Source organism: Chiloscyllium plagiosum, unplaced genomic scaffold (assembly GCF_037043375.1).
Source record: "Chiloscyllium plagiosum isolate Xiang-an unplaced genomic scaffold, Cpla_swu_hap1 HiC_scaffold_42, whole genome shotgun sequence".
Lineage (NCBI taxonomy): Eukaryota > Metazoa > Chordata > Chondrichthyes > Orectolobiformes > Hemiscylliidae > Chiloscyllium > Chiloscyllium plagiosum.
The window spans coordinates 196408-208408 of NW_028270180.1; the positions used below are offsets into that span (position 1 = coordinate 196408).

The 12001-nt window shown below is 43.3% G+C and overlaps 1 protein-coding gene across 6 annotated transcripts in view; it reads right to left on the reverse strand.

The window, feature by feature from the left end:
* Positions 1 to 12001, reverse strand: part of lrrc49 (leucine rich repeat containing 49) — a 274354-nt gene that overhangs the window by 191212 nt on the left and 71141 nt on the right. For 5 of the 6 annotated variants that reach the window (XM_087982207.1, XM_043680302.2, XM_043680301.2 and 2 more), the window contains 2 exons: positions 1492 to 1665; positions 313 to 418 (listed from right to left, as the gene is read on the reverse strand). In XM_087982207.1, the coding sequence (XP_087838333.1) occupies positions 313 to 418; positions 1492 to 1665 (280 nt within the window). Of the gene's footprint in view, positions 1 to 312; positions 419 to 1491; positions 1666 to 4713; positions 4818 to 12001 lie in introns of all 6 variants that reach the window. The other variant, XM_043680303.2, reaches the window with a different exon arrangement.

The window sequence follows — 12001 nt, forward strand, 5'->3', positions numbered from 1 at the left end:
ACACAATAATGACCAGCCCAGAGCATCAATACTGCCAGCAGAATGTAATCATATCACTACAAATTTCTTTTACAAATATAGTTCCAGGAAGCTATTATGGAGAAAGGATGCATAGAATTGTGACAATACAATGACAATAATAAGTATAGTTTAAAGACAGAAAAAGCACGCAAACCTAACATTTTTCTACAAGCTGAAGTGTGCATTTTCTTCTTTATGTATTTTCTTTGTTTATAAGCAAATATCTTCATTCACTCAGGATCCTGAAAATTACACACACACACCACGTTTTCCCTATTTCAAAATACTCACCTATCTAAATTTAGCCGATCAGAATGTTCTGCCCTTTCCTCAGGTGTGCGGTACACAACAGGAATTCCAGGAGTTGATGGTGTCTCAGAAAAAATTACATGATCACCTAGAAGACATTAATTGCACCGATTACAGGGTAACCCCCATATCCGTGGGTCCTGATACCGCAGTTTCAGTTACCTGCGGTTTACCACGGCCCGAACATATTATAGGGAACCTTCCAGAACCAGGAGGCTGCGGGAAGGTATGTTTCCCATTTAAATGAATGGGTTTGCACTCATCTGCAGTTTCAGACTTCCGTGGTAGGTCTTGGAACATATCCCCCACAGTAAGGGGAGATTACTTGTATAGAGAAATTCACTATCTATTTAGAACTAGAGTATTAAAAGACACATTAATTGCTTTGCACACCTCATTGAATATACTTTTAAAATCCATTAAATAGATATTTCAGAACTGACTCAATCCTTTAGGCAAGAGACAAGAGGTGAAAAAGGGGGAGAAAAAGTTATTTTAGCATTTCTTTTAAGTAAAGATAATTTTCAGCTCATGACAAAATTTATTGAAACAAGAGGAGGCCTTCAGCCTCCTGAGCCTGTTTATCATCCAGTTAGATCATGGCTGATCTAAACATCAATTCCATTTGATTATCTTGGTTCCATAATTCTCAATACCCTTGCCAAACAAAGTACATTCAATCAACACCCAGCCTCAACATCTTTTTGGAGAGAGTGAATACTAGATTTCCACTAACTGTTGTATGAAGAAATGCTTCTGCCATCATTCAAGATTATTATTCCTTATCCTGAATGTTCCTCAATACAGGAAATCGTTTTATTCTCGTTTCCCCATTAAATCCTGTGATCAGCTTAAATACATCAACAAGATCTTTGTAAAATAGGATTCCTCCATAATCTTTTGTATTCAAGGAAACAAAGGTCCAATCTGTGAAGCAAACTATTCGCTTAATTTTAAACATTTTATGTATCATTTTGAAGAATCTGTGATACTTGAGACATCTATGTATACAATAAATAAGGTTCAATGTCCAATATTGGACATATTACTGGAAATAGGATCTAAGATGAGCTCTGCAAACTACATTCCAATTGTCTTAAGATAGAGGCCAAAAGTCCTTCAGCCTTTTTACAAACTGAAACAGAATGATTTATGAAGTACCTGGTAAATACGGCAAAGTTCCTTGACTGTGAGATGGGGAAGGGACAGCACTACGAGAGCCCTGTCGTGACTTGCATTTTACTGAAAGGGGAACATACGATGATACATCTCCAGCTGATACCCGCGACATTGACTCCGAGTAGTAGTGAGTTGGATCATCATGGCACATTGTGTCTGTAAATGACAAAAACTGGATACAGCATCTTCGCGTATGCAGTTTGCTTCACTATAACTTGCGTACTTAACACACTGCTTAGTGTGAAGCTCTAACAATTTATATTCAACTATTTTAATTGATCACTAACAAGAACTGATTTTAACTGTAACAATGAAAAAAAACATGCAATAGTCAATGATAGAAAATGTAATTGTTTATTGTATTTCTCATTTTTTGTTTGTTGAGTTCTCCTAGAGATCGAAGTCTTACTTTTCCAAGAAGCAATAATATCCAAAATTAATATTAGCATTTGATTTACTGGAATCCAAAGTGCCTCAGCAATTTTGTACTGAACTATTCCCTTACATTTTAATATGAATTTCCATTACATCATTAGAGTTCAATAATTGAAAGATGTTTCTGATCTTCTGCTTTTTACAACTTACATTGCCGGAGTTTCCTGTGGCTATCCCCATCTCAAATAATTACGCTAATTTGTAAAATATAGGGGATGATTGACTCTCATGGGAATATGACAATACTAAAAAATTGCGCAGTTCAATGATTGGCTTAAATTAACAAGGCAGACTTCAAATATGTGGATCTTAATATGTGGACATCAATACTTCCAAGGAGGAAATGAATCTACACGGAAGGTCCCATCAAATTCCATTGAAGTCAAAAGACAATGTAGCGCAGTGGATACTGTTGATAGTCAACTAGGAGTCACTGCTGAGGTGACACCATATTTATAGATAAAATTAAGGGGTAGGTTAGGAACCTGGCCAGGAAAGCATCAAAGCAGTCGTCTGCAAGTGACAAAGGTGTAATGCACAGCAGTTTCACTGACAAATTACTGAGGAAGAGGCAGAGGTGCAAGTAATCAACCTTGGAGAGAAAGGATGTGAAGCTGGGATTTCAGTTCAAAATCCAACAAGCGGGAATCAAATCCATGACAGGTAGACAGTCTGTGACAATTGATGATGGCTTAAATTTTCCAAAGTTTGATTTGAAGAAATTCTGGATTATTCAACACTGGACTTTGGAACAGTAGTCTTGCAATATAGAGAGAGTGGATGTCTCAGAAGGCTTTGGGAAGTGTTAGCACATCAGCTGACATGGGAGACATTAGGCAATTGTCTGCAAAGTTAGAATGGGGTTTAAGGAGCAGAGGGTGAATTTAATGGATGAGTAAAGTGAGGATAATAGTAACAGATTTGATAACATTACAGATCAAATGAGTAAACAAATGGCAAAGAATATTCAATGGCAGAAGTGTGAAAGGATGCAAATTGGAATTCAGATTGAGGAGCAAAATAGAATGTTACAAAATAAAAAGGGAAAAGGAAGACAGATCAAGAGGTTCTCACAAACAAATTTTACAGCTGATACATTTATTAAATGTACTACCCATAGTAATGGCAAAGGTTTGGTTGACATTAGCAACCATTTGAAAGATGCGGCAGCAGAAGCAACCTCTAACGGGGATCTTATGGTTGTGCCCAGAATGATGAGGCAGACTACAAATTCTAACAAGAACCAGTCTATTTCAGATAAATTAATGCCAACTATCCAATATGTTGTTAAACTTCAGGGGTCACCCCTGACACTGATAAACTGTTATGGTCCAATTTGGGCTGTTTGTATGACGCTCAACTTTGGACTACTCCCGCGGGTCAAACTTGTATGTCTGACGATCTTGCTTTATCGGTTATTGACTGTGTGCATTATGCAACTCACTGTGATGCCCGTTCGGTCGCCGACCTTCTCCTGACTGCTTGGTGGCATCCCCGCCTCCAACAACTAGCCCAAAGGGTTAGTGACTGGTGTCTTATTTGTCAGGAACATAACCCTGGAAAAGACTTACCTTACACTCTGGGTAGAACTCACATGCCGGAGGGCCCCTTTAAGACACTTCAACTGGACTTCATTGAGTTGCAGAAATGTCAGTGCTATATATGTTTTGGTTATTGTTAATGACTTTTCTAAATGGATTGAAGCCTACCCTACTACTAACGCTACTGCTGAGACTGTGGTGAAAATTTACTCAAGGAAATTATTCCCCAATTCGGTATACCTGCGCACATTAGTTTGGACAATGGACTGCACTTTGTTGGTAATATTAATGAAGAACTCTGTTCCCAGCTTTCTATTCGTCAACAACTGCATTTTGCTTATCATCCTCGGGCTGCCGGCCTTGTTGAATGTTTTAACTTTTAAGATTAAACTTGTCAAATTAATAGCTGAGACTGGCCTCTCCTGGGTTACGCTACTCCCTGTGGCCTTACTCCAGATGAGATCCACGCCTGAGGGCAGACACCCCAGTCTCCAGCTGAGATTCTCTAAGAGTGTCCGCTCCGTACCCCTTGGAACAATTCGACTCCGTCCTCAGTCCACTACCACCACATGACCGAAGAAACGATTGGATATGTTCTTGCTCTAAATAACGTTATGCATGCTTTTCACCCCCAGGTGCGCGTGGCCTACGGCGATGTTCCGTCCCTTTCAGCCTCGTAACGGGTGGAGCCTGGTTCGTTTGTGCTTGACGAGAACCCAACTCACAAGCGTCTCCAACCTCATTGGAATGGCCTTTTCCAGGTTTTACGTACCACCCCTACAGTGGTTAAAATCACTGGTTGCTCGCCTTGGGTCCACCTGTACCATTGTAAATTGATTGGCCGCGCCAATCAAAAGGGGGCAGAGGAGGAGAGAATGCTGGAATTCTAGGAAACCCAGGGGATCCTGTCCTTTTGGGATTTTCAATTTTGGTGTTGTTTTAATGCTATTCTTCTTACAGATACTTGAACTAAGAGAGACGTGGGGGATCGCCTCCCTGCTGACCTGTTTGACCACATACAACTTCCTGATGGGGAAAGCCACTAAGTATTGATGAGATCCGGAACAATCCGAGACTAACCACCACCTATGCCGAGGAGATGTTGTCCAGTGCACTGCACCAGACACCTTCAAAGTGTGGAACATGACGAAAATTGACTATTGCAATGGACTCTAACATCAGAAAGACCGAATGGTCCATCTGGACAACAGAAAACAGTGGGAATTACCATGTCGTTACTGAACCAGTCTTTTTGATGTTTCCTGCAGACGCAAGCCGAGTGAGGATAATAGGAGGAGGCCCGGGAACAACATCCCTTTTTGCAGGACGGGCCTACTTGAGAAAAGAGAAGCCTGATAGGGGAATCCACAAACAACTTATTTATACAGGCCCACAGAACACACTGACCCCAGAGTCAGTAGTATGCTACTCCTAGTGAGTTTTGAGAATATTTGTTAGTCCTTTCTATCAGTAGATGACATACTTGCCCTGTCCCCAGTCCCAATCTATTCGTCAGACTCCCTACTGCCGACCCTCTGAAGAGAAATATCACTTTCCAATACTGTATTAAACCTCCTGCCACCTGTTTGCTGATGTCTTTTAATTCTACTGCAGGGTCGTATGAGAATTGTTTTAATGGAACTGGCTATGGGTGTGCAATTGTTCATGTTCCAAATAACATCTCCTGCCTATTTGAGACTTGTCTCATCCACTTGTCTAAGTAAAAGGAGCCTTAAATTTCCTGCCCGTGTATACAAACAGCTTGCTTTCCACTGGCTGAGGGACAACTGGCCTTATGCGGCATAAGTTACTATACCCATCTTCATGTACTGACCCGGAACGGAACCCTTCCCTTGTGCATTTATAGGTCTTTTCTCTTTTCAGAATCTGATACTGTCACCAAGACTATGTGCAATAGAGCTAAGGGAGAGTCTAAAGGGAACAGAATTCTGAGGACTATTGTTTACCATACAGTGCGAGCGCTCAACAGTCAGTTTGCCCATTTTTATGGTGCTCAAGCGACACCACTTGCAAAATGTCGGCCCTTTACTCCTGTAGACCTGACCAGAACCCTGCTGTTACACTTCAGTAACCTATTTTTAACAAACCCTCCCTCTTATACACCAAACCAGGCTATTATTTTCTCCAGCCAAGGTAAAGCTACTAATTTCCTTGTCCTTGATAGCAAAGATTTTCCCCATAAGGTCACAATGGAGCCCTTGTTCCCACAACAGTACCTTGTCCTGGCCAGTGGACAAGTCGATGTAAACTTCATCTGAGAAGGACGCAGCGGTTGGTCTCAGCCCACTTTTGCTCCAATTGGAAGGATCCCAAGGGACTGGATGAAAATAGGTGACACTCAATAGGCTGGGGAATCCTGAGTACCCTGGGTTTGGGAGGATTGGCAAGGGTGATAAATCAAAAGAATCGCAACTACCTCATCTGCGGCCTGACCATTCTAGGAGATAAGACTAAAGAGGTTCTGGAACAGATTAAACTGGGATTATCAGATCTGCATCTTTATGCAGAATCAGTACGCCTTAAACTATATACTAGGAAGGCTGGGTCTGTACAATTGTCCGAGATAAATGCATTATGGGCATTCCCAATCACACTGGCAATATTACTAAGATACAAGACGAGATCCAGGTGTTCCTTGATGGAATGACTGAAGGGACCAGTTGGGGAAACTGGGGATCGGGCTCTTGGTACAATTGGCTTATCAATTTAGCTATGTATATCAGAATCATTCTCTTCTGTCTGTTTGCCGGTATATCTATTGTTAAGTTTTTAATTGCTAAGCTTGTGAGCTCCCTTAGTCATATAGATTTGCCCCAGAAGAGGCTCCTTTTGCAATCCAATGGCTCACCCACATGTGTTGATGGTGATGATAAATGTGACCAAGTGAGTGGTGAAGATGGTGGTGCCACTCTAGAGGATGTTGATGGCTGGAATGCCTTGAAAGCCATTTGTTTGGATTAGCCTTCCCTTTTAGAGATCGCGGAGTGATCAAAGGGGGGAATGAGCATATGAGTCTCTGGAGGGTAGGACAACATGGTTGAAGGAGATGCACAAAATGGCTTCTGCATTGCTAAGTTAGATGGCACTGAACCAGACAGAGACAAGAAACCGCAGACTGATGTAGATCTGATAAAATACTGTAAATGTAGAAGTAATGGTATAACCCTAACCATTAAATGCAGAAGTAACGGTTTACCCCTAATCACAGGGCAGGCCATACAGGATTCTGAGAACAGGTTGTTTACAAGAAATCGAGATGGGCTAAGGCAAAAGTGCACGTGGACCTCAGGGAATCTGATTGATTGTTACTATGCGATCGTGCTCCATGTCTGAGTATGAACAATGTACATAAACTCTATGCAAACTCTGTAAGTCATCGGATTCTTTTGGTGATCTAGGAGTACTCATACTTCTGGGCTGACCAGAGTCTACTGACCCGGCCATATCAAAAAATGAACGAGTGCTTGTGTGATTGACAAAGAATCGTTTACAAGTATGCTTACTGACCGATCCCACTAACCCGAAGACCAGGACAGTAATCCGGATCATCATAGGGAATACTGGATGACTACAGAAATTGAGGTTTTTGTTAAGAATAAGAAGGGGAAATTCAAGATGGCAGCGACCCAGTAGTTCTGCCCTGCTGAGCTCTGCACCAGAACCCAGCCAAAGTGGGGCACTCACCCTCTCTTTATTACCTAATCTAGTAGAAATAATTTTTTTTTGACCCTGAGAACTGTCCTGTGTTAGTTTAAAATTATTAGGAAAATGGCCAAAGGGAAGGGAAGGCGAGGATCTCAACAAGCAGAGAACCCCCCTCCCCTCCCCCCGCACCAATAATCATGCCCATGGCCGCAGTGTCGGCCTCCGCGATTGCCTATGGAACAGAGCCTGATCTTAGAGTTTGTGAAACTCAGAGAGAAGATTGATTCATTGATGGAAGAGACTCAAATCGATCTCGACGTGAATAATATGGACAATGATGTTTATTTTTGGTTTTTCTCTGTTATTTGCCTGGTTTACCTGGTTGTTGGAGCGGGGGTCTTTTTTTTTAAATATATGCCAGGGTCATAATTTTTTCCTTTGTCCTTCTTTTTCCTCTCTCCTCTCCCTTTTTCTCTTCCTTCCTGTCATCCTTTGTTTCCCTGTTTTTTTCTTATTTCCTTTTGTTCTTCTTTTCTGGTGTGGGATGGCGGGGGAGGGGGGTGCATTTGGAGGAAGAGGTTACATATTTTTGTTCTACCAGGAGTGCTGAGGATTACAATGTGGAGGGGACAGGTTGAGTGCCCATTTTTAACTTTCTTGTTATGTTTGTATTTTTTTCTTACTTTGTGTTGTCTGGGGTGGGGGCATGGCTTTAGCTAGAAGGAGTCATGGTGGGGCTAATGGGTGGTATGAGCGCCCTCTGTGGGCAAGGGGGAAAGTCTCCTTTCATTTGCGTTATATGTCGGTATATTGTAGAAGTAGCTATTAGAAGTTTTGACTTGGTAGTTTTGGAAGTTGCATTTTAAAATTTATACAAACTATTTATACAAACTCGGCGCTGTGAGTGGGGTTCTTCCTCATGGGGCGGAGGGAGGGGGGTGGGGGGGGGGGGTGTCATGGACTGTTTCGGACGATCATGGCTAGCCATTCGTTTAAATAGTGCACCTGGAATGTTAAGGGGAGTCATTCACCAATTAAGAGAGAAAAGATACTGTTAAGCCTTAGAAAAGAGAGGATGTAGCCTTGCTGCAAGAAACACATTTAACCGATAAGGAGCATTTGAGGTTGCAACATGGAGGGTTCGGAGAGGTATTTTTCTCATCCTTTAATTCGAAAAGTAGAGGAGTTGCTATTCTCATTCGGAAGAACCTCCCATTTAAAATGTTTGGCCAAATCAAGGATGAGTGTGGGCAATTTATAATTCTTAAAGCTTTAATACATGGAGGTGAATATGGGACATTGAATGTATACTGCCCACCCCCGGCATGCCCCCTTAAATTTTTAACAGATGTGCTTTCCAGATTGATGGCCCTTGGGGCACGTCGTACAATTATAGGGGGAGACTTTAATCATATTATTGACCCTAAAGTGGACAGGATGCCTCGGGGTCTTGCAGGTGTGTCTCCACACTCCAGGCAGTTGGTGGACCTGAACAAGGAGCTGGGGTTGGTGGACGTGTGGAGATGTCTTACCCCAAGGTAAGGATTTCACCTTATTTTCTAATCCACATAAGAGATATACTAGAATTGCCATTTTTTTTGTCCCATCAATCTTTCTGAATTCAGTGCTGTCCGGCAGAATAGGGAATATAGTAGTTTCCGAACATGGGGCAGTGTACATGGAGGTCAAGACAGGTGATTATAGGACAGGCTCCTGACACAGGTGCACGGACCGTTTCTTCCTGAAAGATAGTAAGTTTATTGAGTCCTTTTGCGGGAATTTAAAATCTTTTGGGATATTAATTAGGGTATGGCCAGTAATCCATCGCTGCTTTGGGAGACTTCCAAGGCCTATGCACAGGGTTTGATTATTTCTTACTCTGCGATCCGGAAGCGGCAGAGGGGAGAACAGCAACATTTGCTCAAGACTCGCCTGAAGACAGCTGAGACAGCATACTTTGACAGACAGACTGTAACCAAATTGCAGCGGATTGCAGCCCTCTGGGCTACTTTGAACACTGCACTCAACTAGAAAGCAAAGAGGGAAATCTCTTTTGCAAAACAGAGATTATTTGAGTATGGTGATAAACCAGATAGATATCTAGATACTTGGCCAGAAAGAAGAATGCCCCCCAATCTATTGCATCTATCAGAGAGAGTGCTGGTACTCTTACTTGCAATGCCAAAAAGATTAAATGCAGCATTTAGGAAGTTTTACTCTGAGCTGTACCGGTCGGAGGGCTATGAGGACAGATTGATGCAGATGGAATCTTTTTTTAAGACCCTGGATCTTCCGGGTGTAACTTCAGAGCAGGTATCCTTTCTGAATACCCCCCTGACAATTCAGGAAATACAGGAGGCGGTGAGGCTGCTCCAGAGTGGTAAAGCGCCTAGTCCAGATGGATTTCAAAGTGAGTTTTGTAAGGAGTTTATAGACATGCTGGCCGGGCCACTCTTGGATATGTACAATTACTCATGCAATCAGGGCTGCCTCCCATCTTCTTTGAGAGAAGCAAATATTTCTCTTATTCTTAAGAAAGGAAAAGCCCCAGAGGATTGCACTTCGTACAGACCCATGTTGTTACTGAACATGGATGTAAAATTCTGCCGAAAATGCTGGCGTTAAGGCTGGAGAGGGTATTACCTTTCATTGTAAAGGAGGATCAGACAGGTTTTATCAAGGGTCGTATGCCTACCAACAATATTAGAAGAGTATTAAATATGGTCCAAGTATGCCAGCAAAGATTGATTCCAGGTTTGGTTGTCTCCCTGGATGCAGAGAAGGCATTTCATCGGGTGGAGTGGCTGTATCTTTTTTATGTCCTGGAACGGTTTGGTCTTGGTGGGGTTTTTGCCAAGTGGGTGGCAGTGATATATAGTGACCCGAAAGCAGTGGTTCTCACTAATGGCATAAGGTCAGATAGTTTTAGTGTCGACAGAGGCTGCCGACAAGGTGCCCTCTCTCACCACTATTATTTACAGTGGTGATTGAACCGCTGGCGGAGGCCATCCGGAGGGATCCCAACATAATTGCCCCAGAGGTAGGATCGGGCAGGCATAAAATTACCCTTACGCGGATGACATCCTTCTTTTCTTAACTGATCTAATGACAACTGTGCCCTGTTTAATATAAGTGATTAATCTATTTGTTCTCAGGGTACAAAATTAATTTCATGAAGTTGGAGGCCATGCCTGCGGGGGGCCTTACTAATATATCTGATTTTGGTGATGGAACCAGTTTCCCTTTCCGGTGGTCACAGGGAGGCTTCCTGTATTTAAGCATTTTATCATCCCGGTCTTCAATCAATTATATAAAGCTAATTATGCGCAATTGCGAGAGAAGATAAGGCAGAACCTTCGGCACTGGGAAGATCTTCCGATATGTTGGTTGTGAAGAATAGATCTGGTTAAAATGAATGTTCTTCCTCGCTTATTATATCTCGTGTGAATGCTCCCTTTGATGCTGCCAAGGAAGGACTACAGAGGCTTTACAGCTGGTTCAGATCTTTTATCTGATGTCATAGGTGGCCGCTTATTAAGCTAGATAAATTGCAGCTCCGGCAGGAGAAGGGAGGTTTGGATTTCCCGGACTTTAAGAAATATCAATTGAATTCCTTACTATCTTATGTGGCTGACCGGGCCTGCCAGGACCTGCGATCAATCTGGTTGGACATTGAGGCCTCCCTGACAAAATGCCCCTTCATCAATTTGCTATTTATGGACAAGATGAGGACTGTTACGGACCACTGCAGAAACCCAATTGTCCGTACCACAGTTAAAGCATGGAGAATAATGCAGCAAGGTGAGGGCAACTTACAAAAAACTTCCCCTTTCACACCCATAGTGGGAATGTTGGGATTCTGGCCAGGTGGACTCTGGCTTTACGTTCTGAGAGTCGAGGGGAATCTCCCGTTTGGGAGATTTCTTTGATGGGGAGGTCATGATGTCTTTCGAGCAGCTAAGTCGGAAATTTGAGTGACCTAGGAGAGACCTCTTTTGTTACTTCCAGGTTAGGGACTTTATACAAAAAAAAACTGCATTGATGGTTAGTCCCTGTAAGTCGGATATGGAAAGGAGAGTGCTCCAGTCTACGGGAACTCTCTCAGTCAGCACCCTCTATCACTTTCTGGATCAGTGTGCTGGAAGAGCACAGCAATTCAGGCAGCATCCGACGAGCAGCAAAATCGACGTTTCGGGCAAAAGCCCTTCATCAGGAATAAAGGCAGAGAGCCTGAAGCGTGGAGAGATAAGCTAGAGGACGGTGGGGGTGGGGAGAAAGTAGCATAGAGTACAATAGGTGAGTGGGGGAGGAGATGAAGGTGATAGGTCAGGGAGGAGAGGGTGGAGTGGATAGGTGGAAAAGGAGCTAGGCAGGTCGGACAAGTCCGGACAGGTCAAGGGGACAGTGCGGGCTGGAAGTTTGAAACTAGGATGAGGTGGGGGAAGGGGAAATTAGGAAGCTGTTGAAGTCCACATTGATGCTCTGGGGTTGAAGTGTTCCGAGGCGGAAGATGAGGCGTGCTTCCTCCAGGCGTCTGGTGGTGAGGGAGTGGCGGTGAAGGAGGCCCAGGACCTCCATGTCCTCGGCAGAGTGGGAGGGGGAGTTGAAATGTTGGGCCACGGGGCGGTTTGGTTGATTGGTGCGGGTGTCTCGGAGATGTTCCCTAAAGTGCTCTGCTAGGAGGCGCCCAGTCTCCCCAATGTAGAGGAGACCGCATCGGGAGCAACGGATACAATAAATGATATTAGTGGATGTGCAGGTAAAACCTTGATGGATGTGGAAGGCTCCTTTAGGGCCTTGGATAGAGGTGAGGGAGGAGGTGTGGGCACAGGTTTTACAGTTCCTGCGGT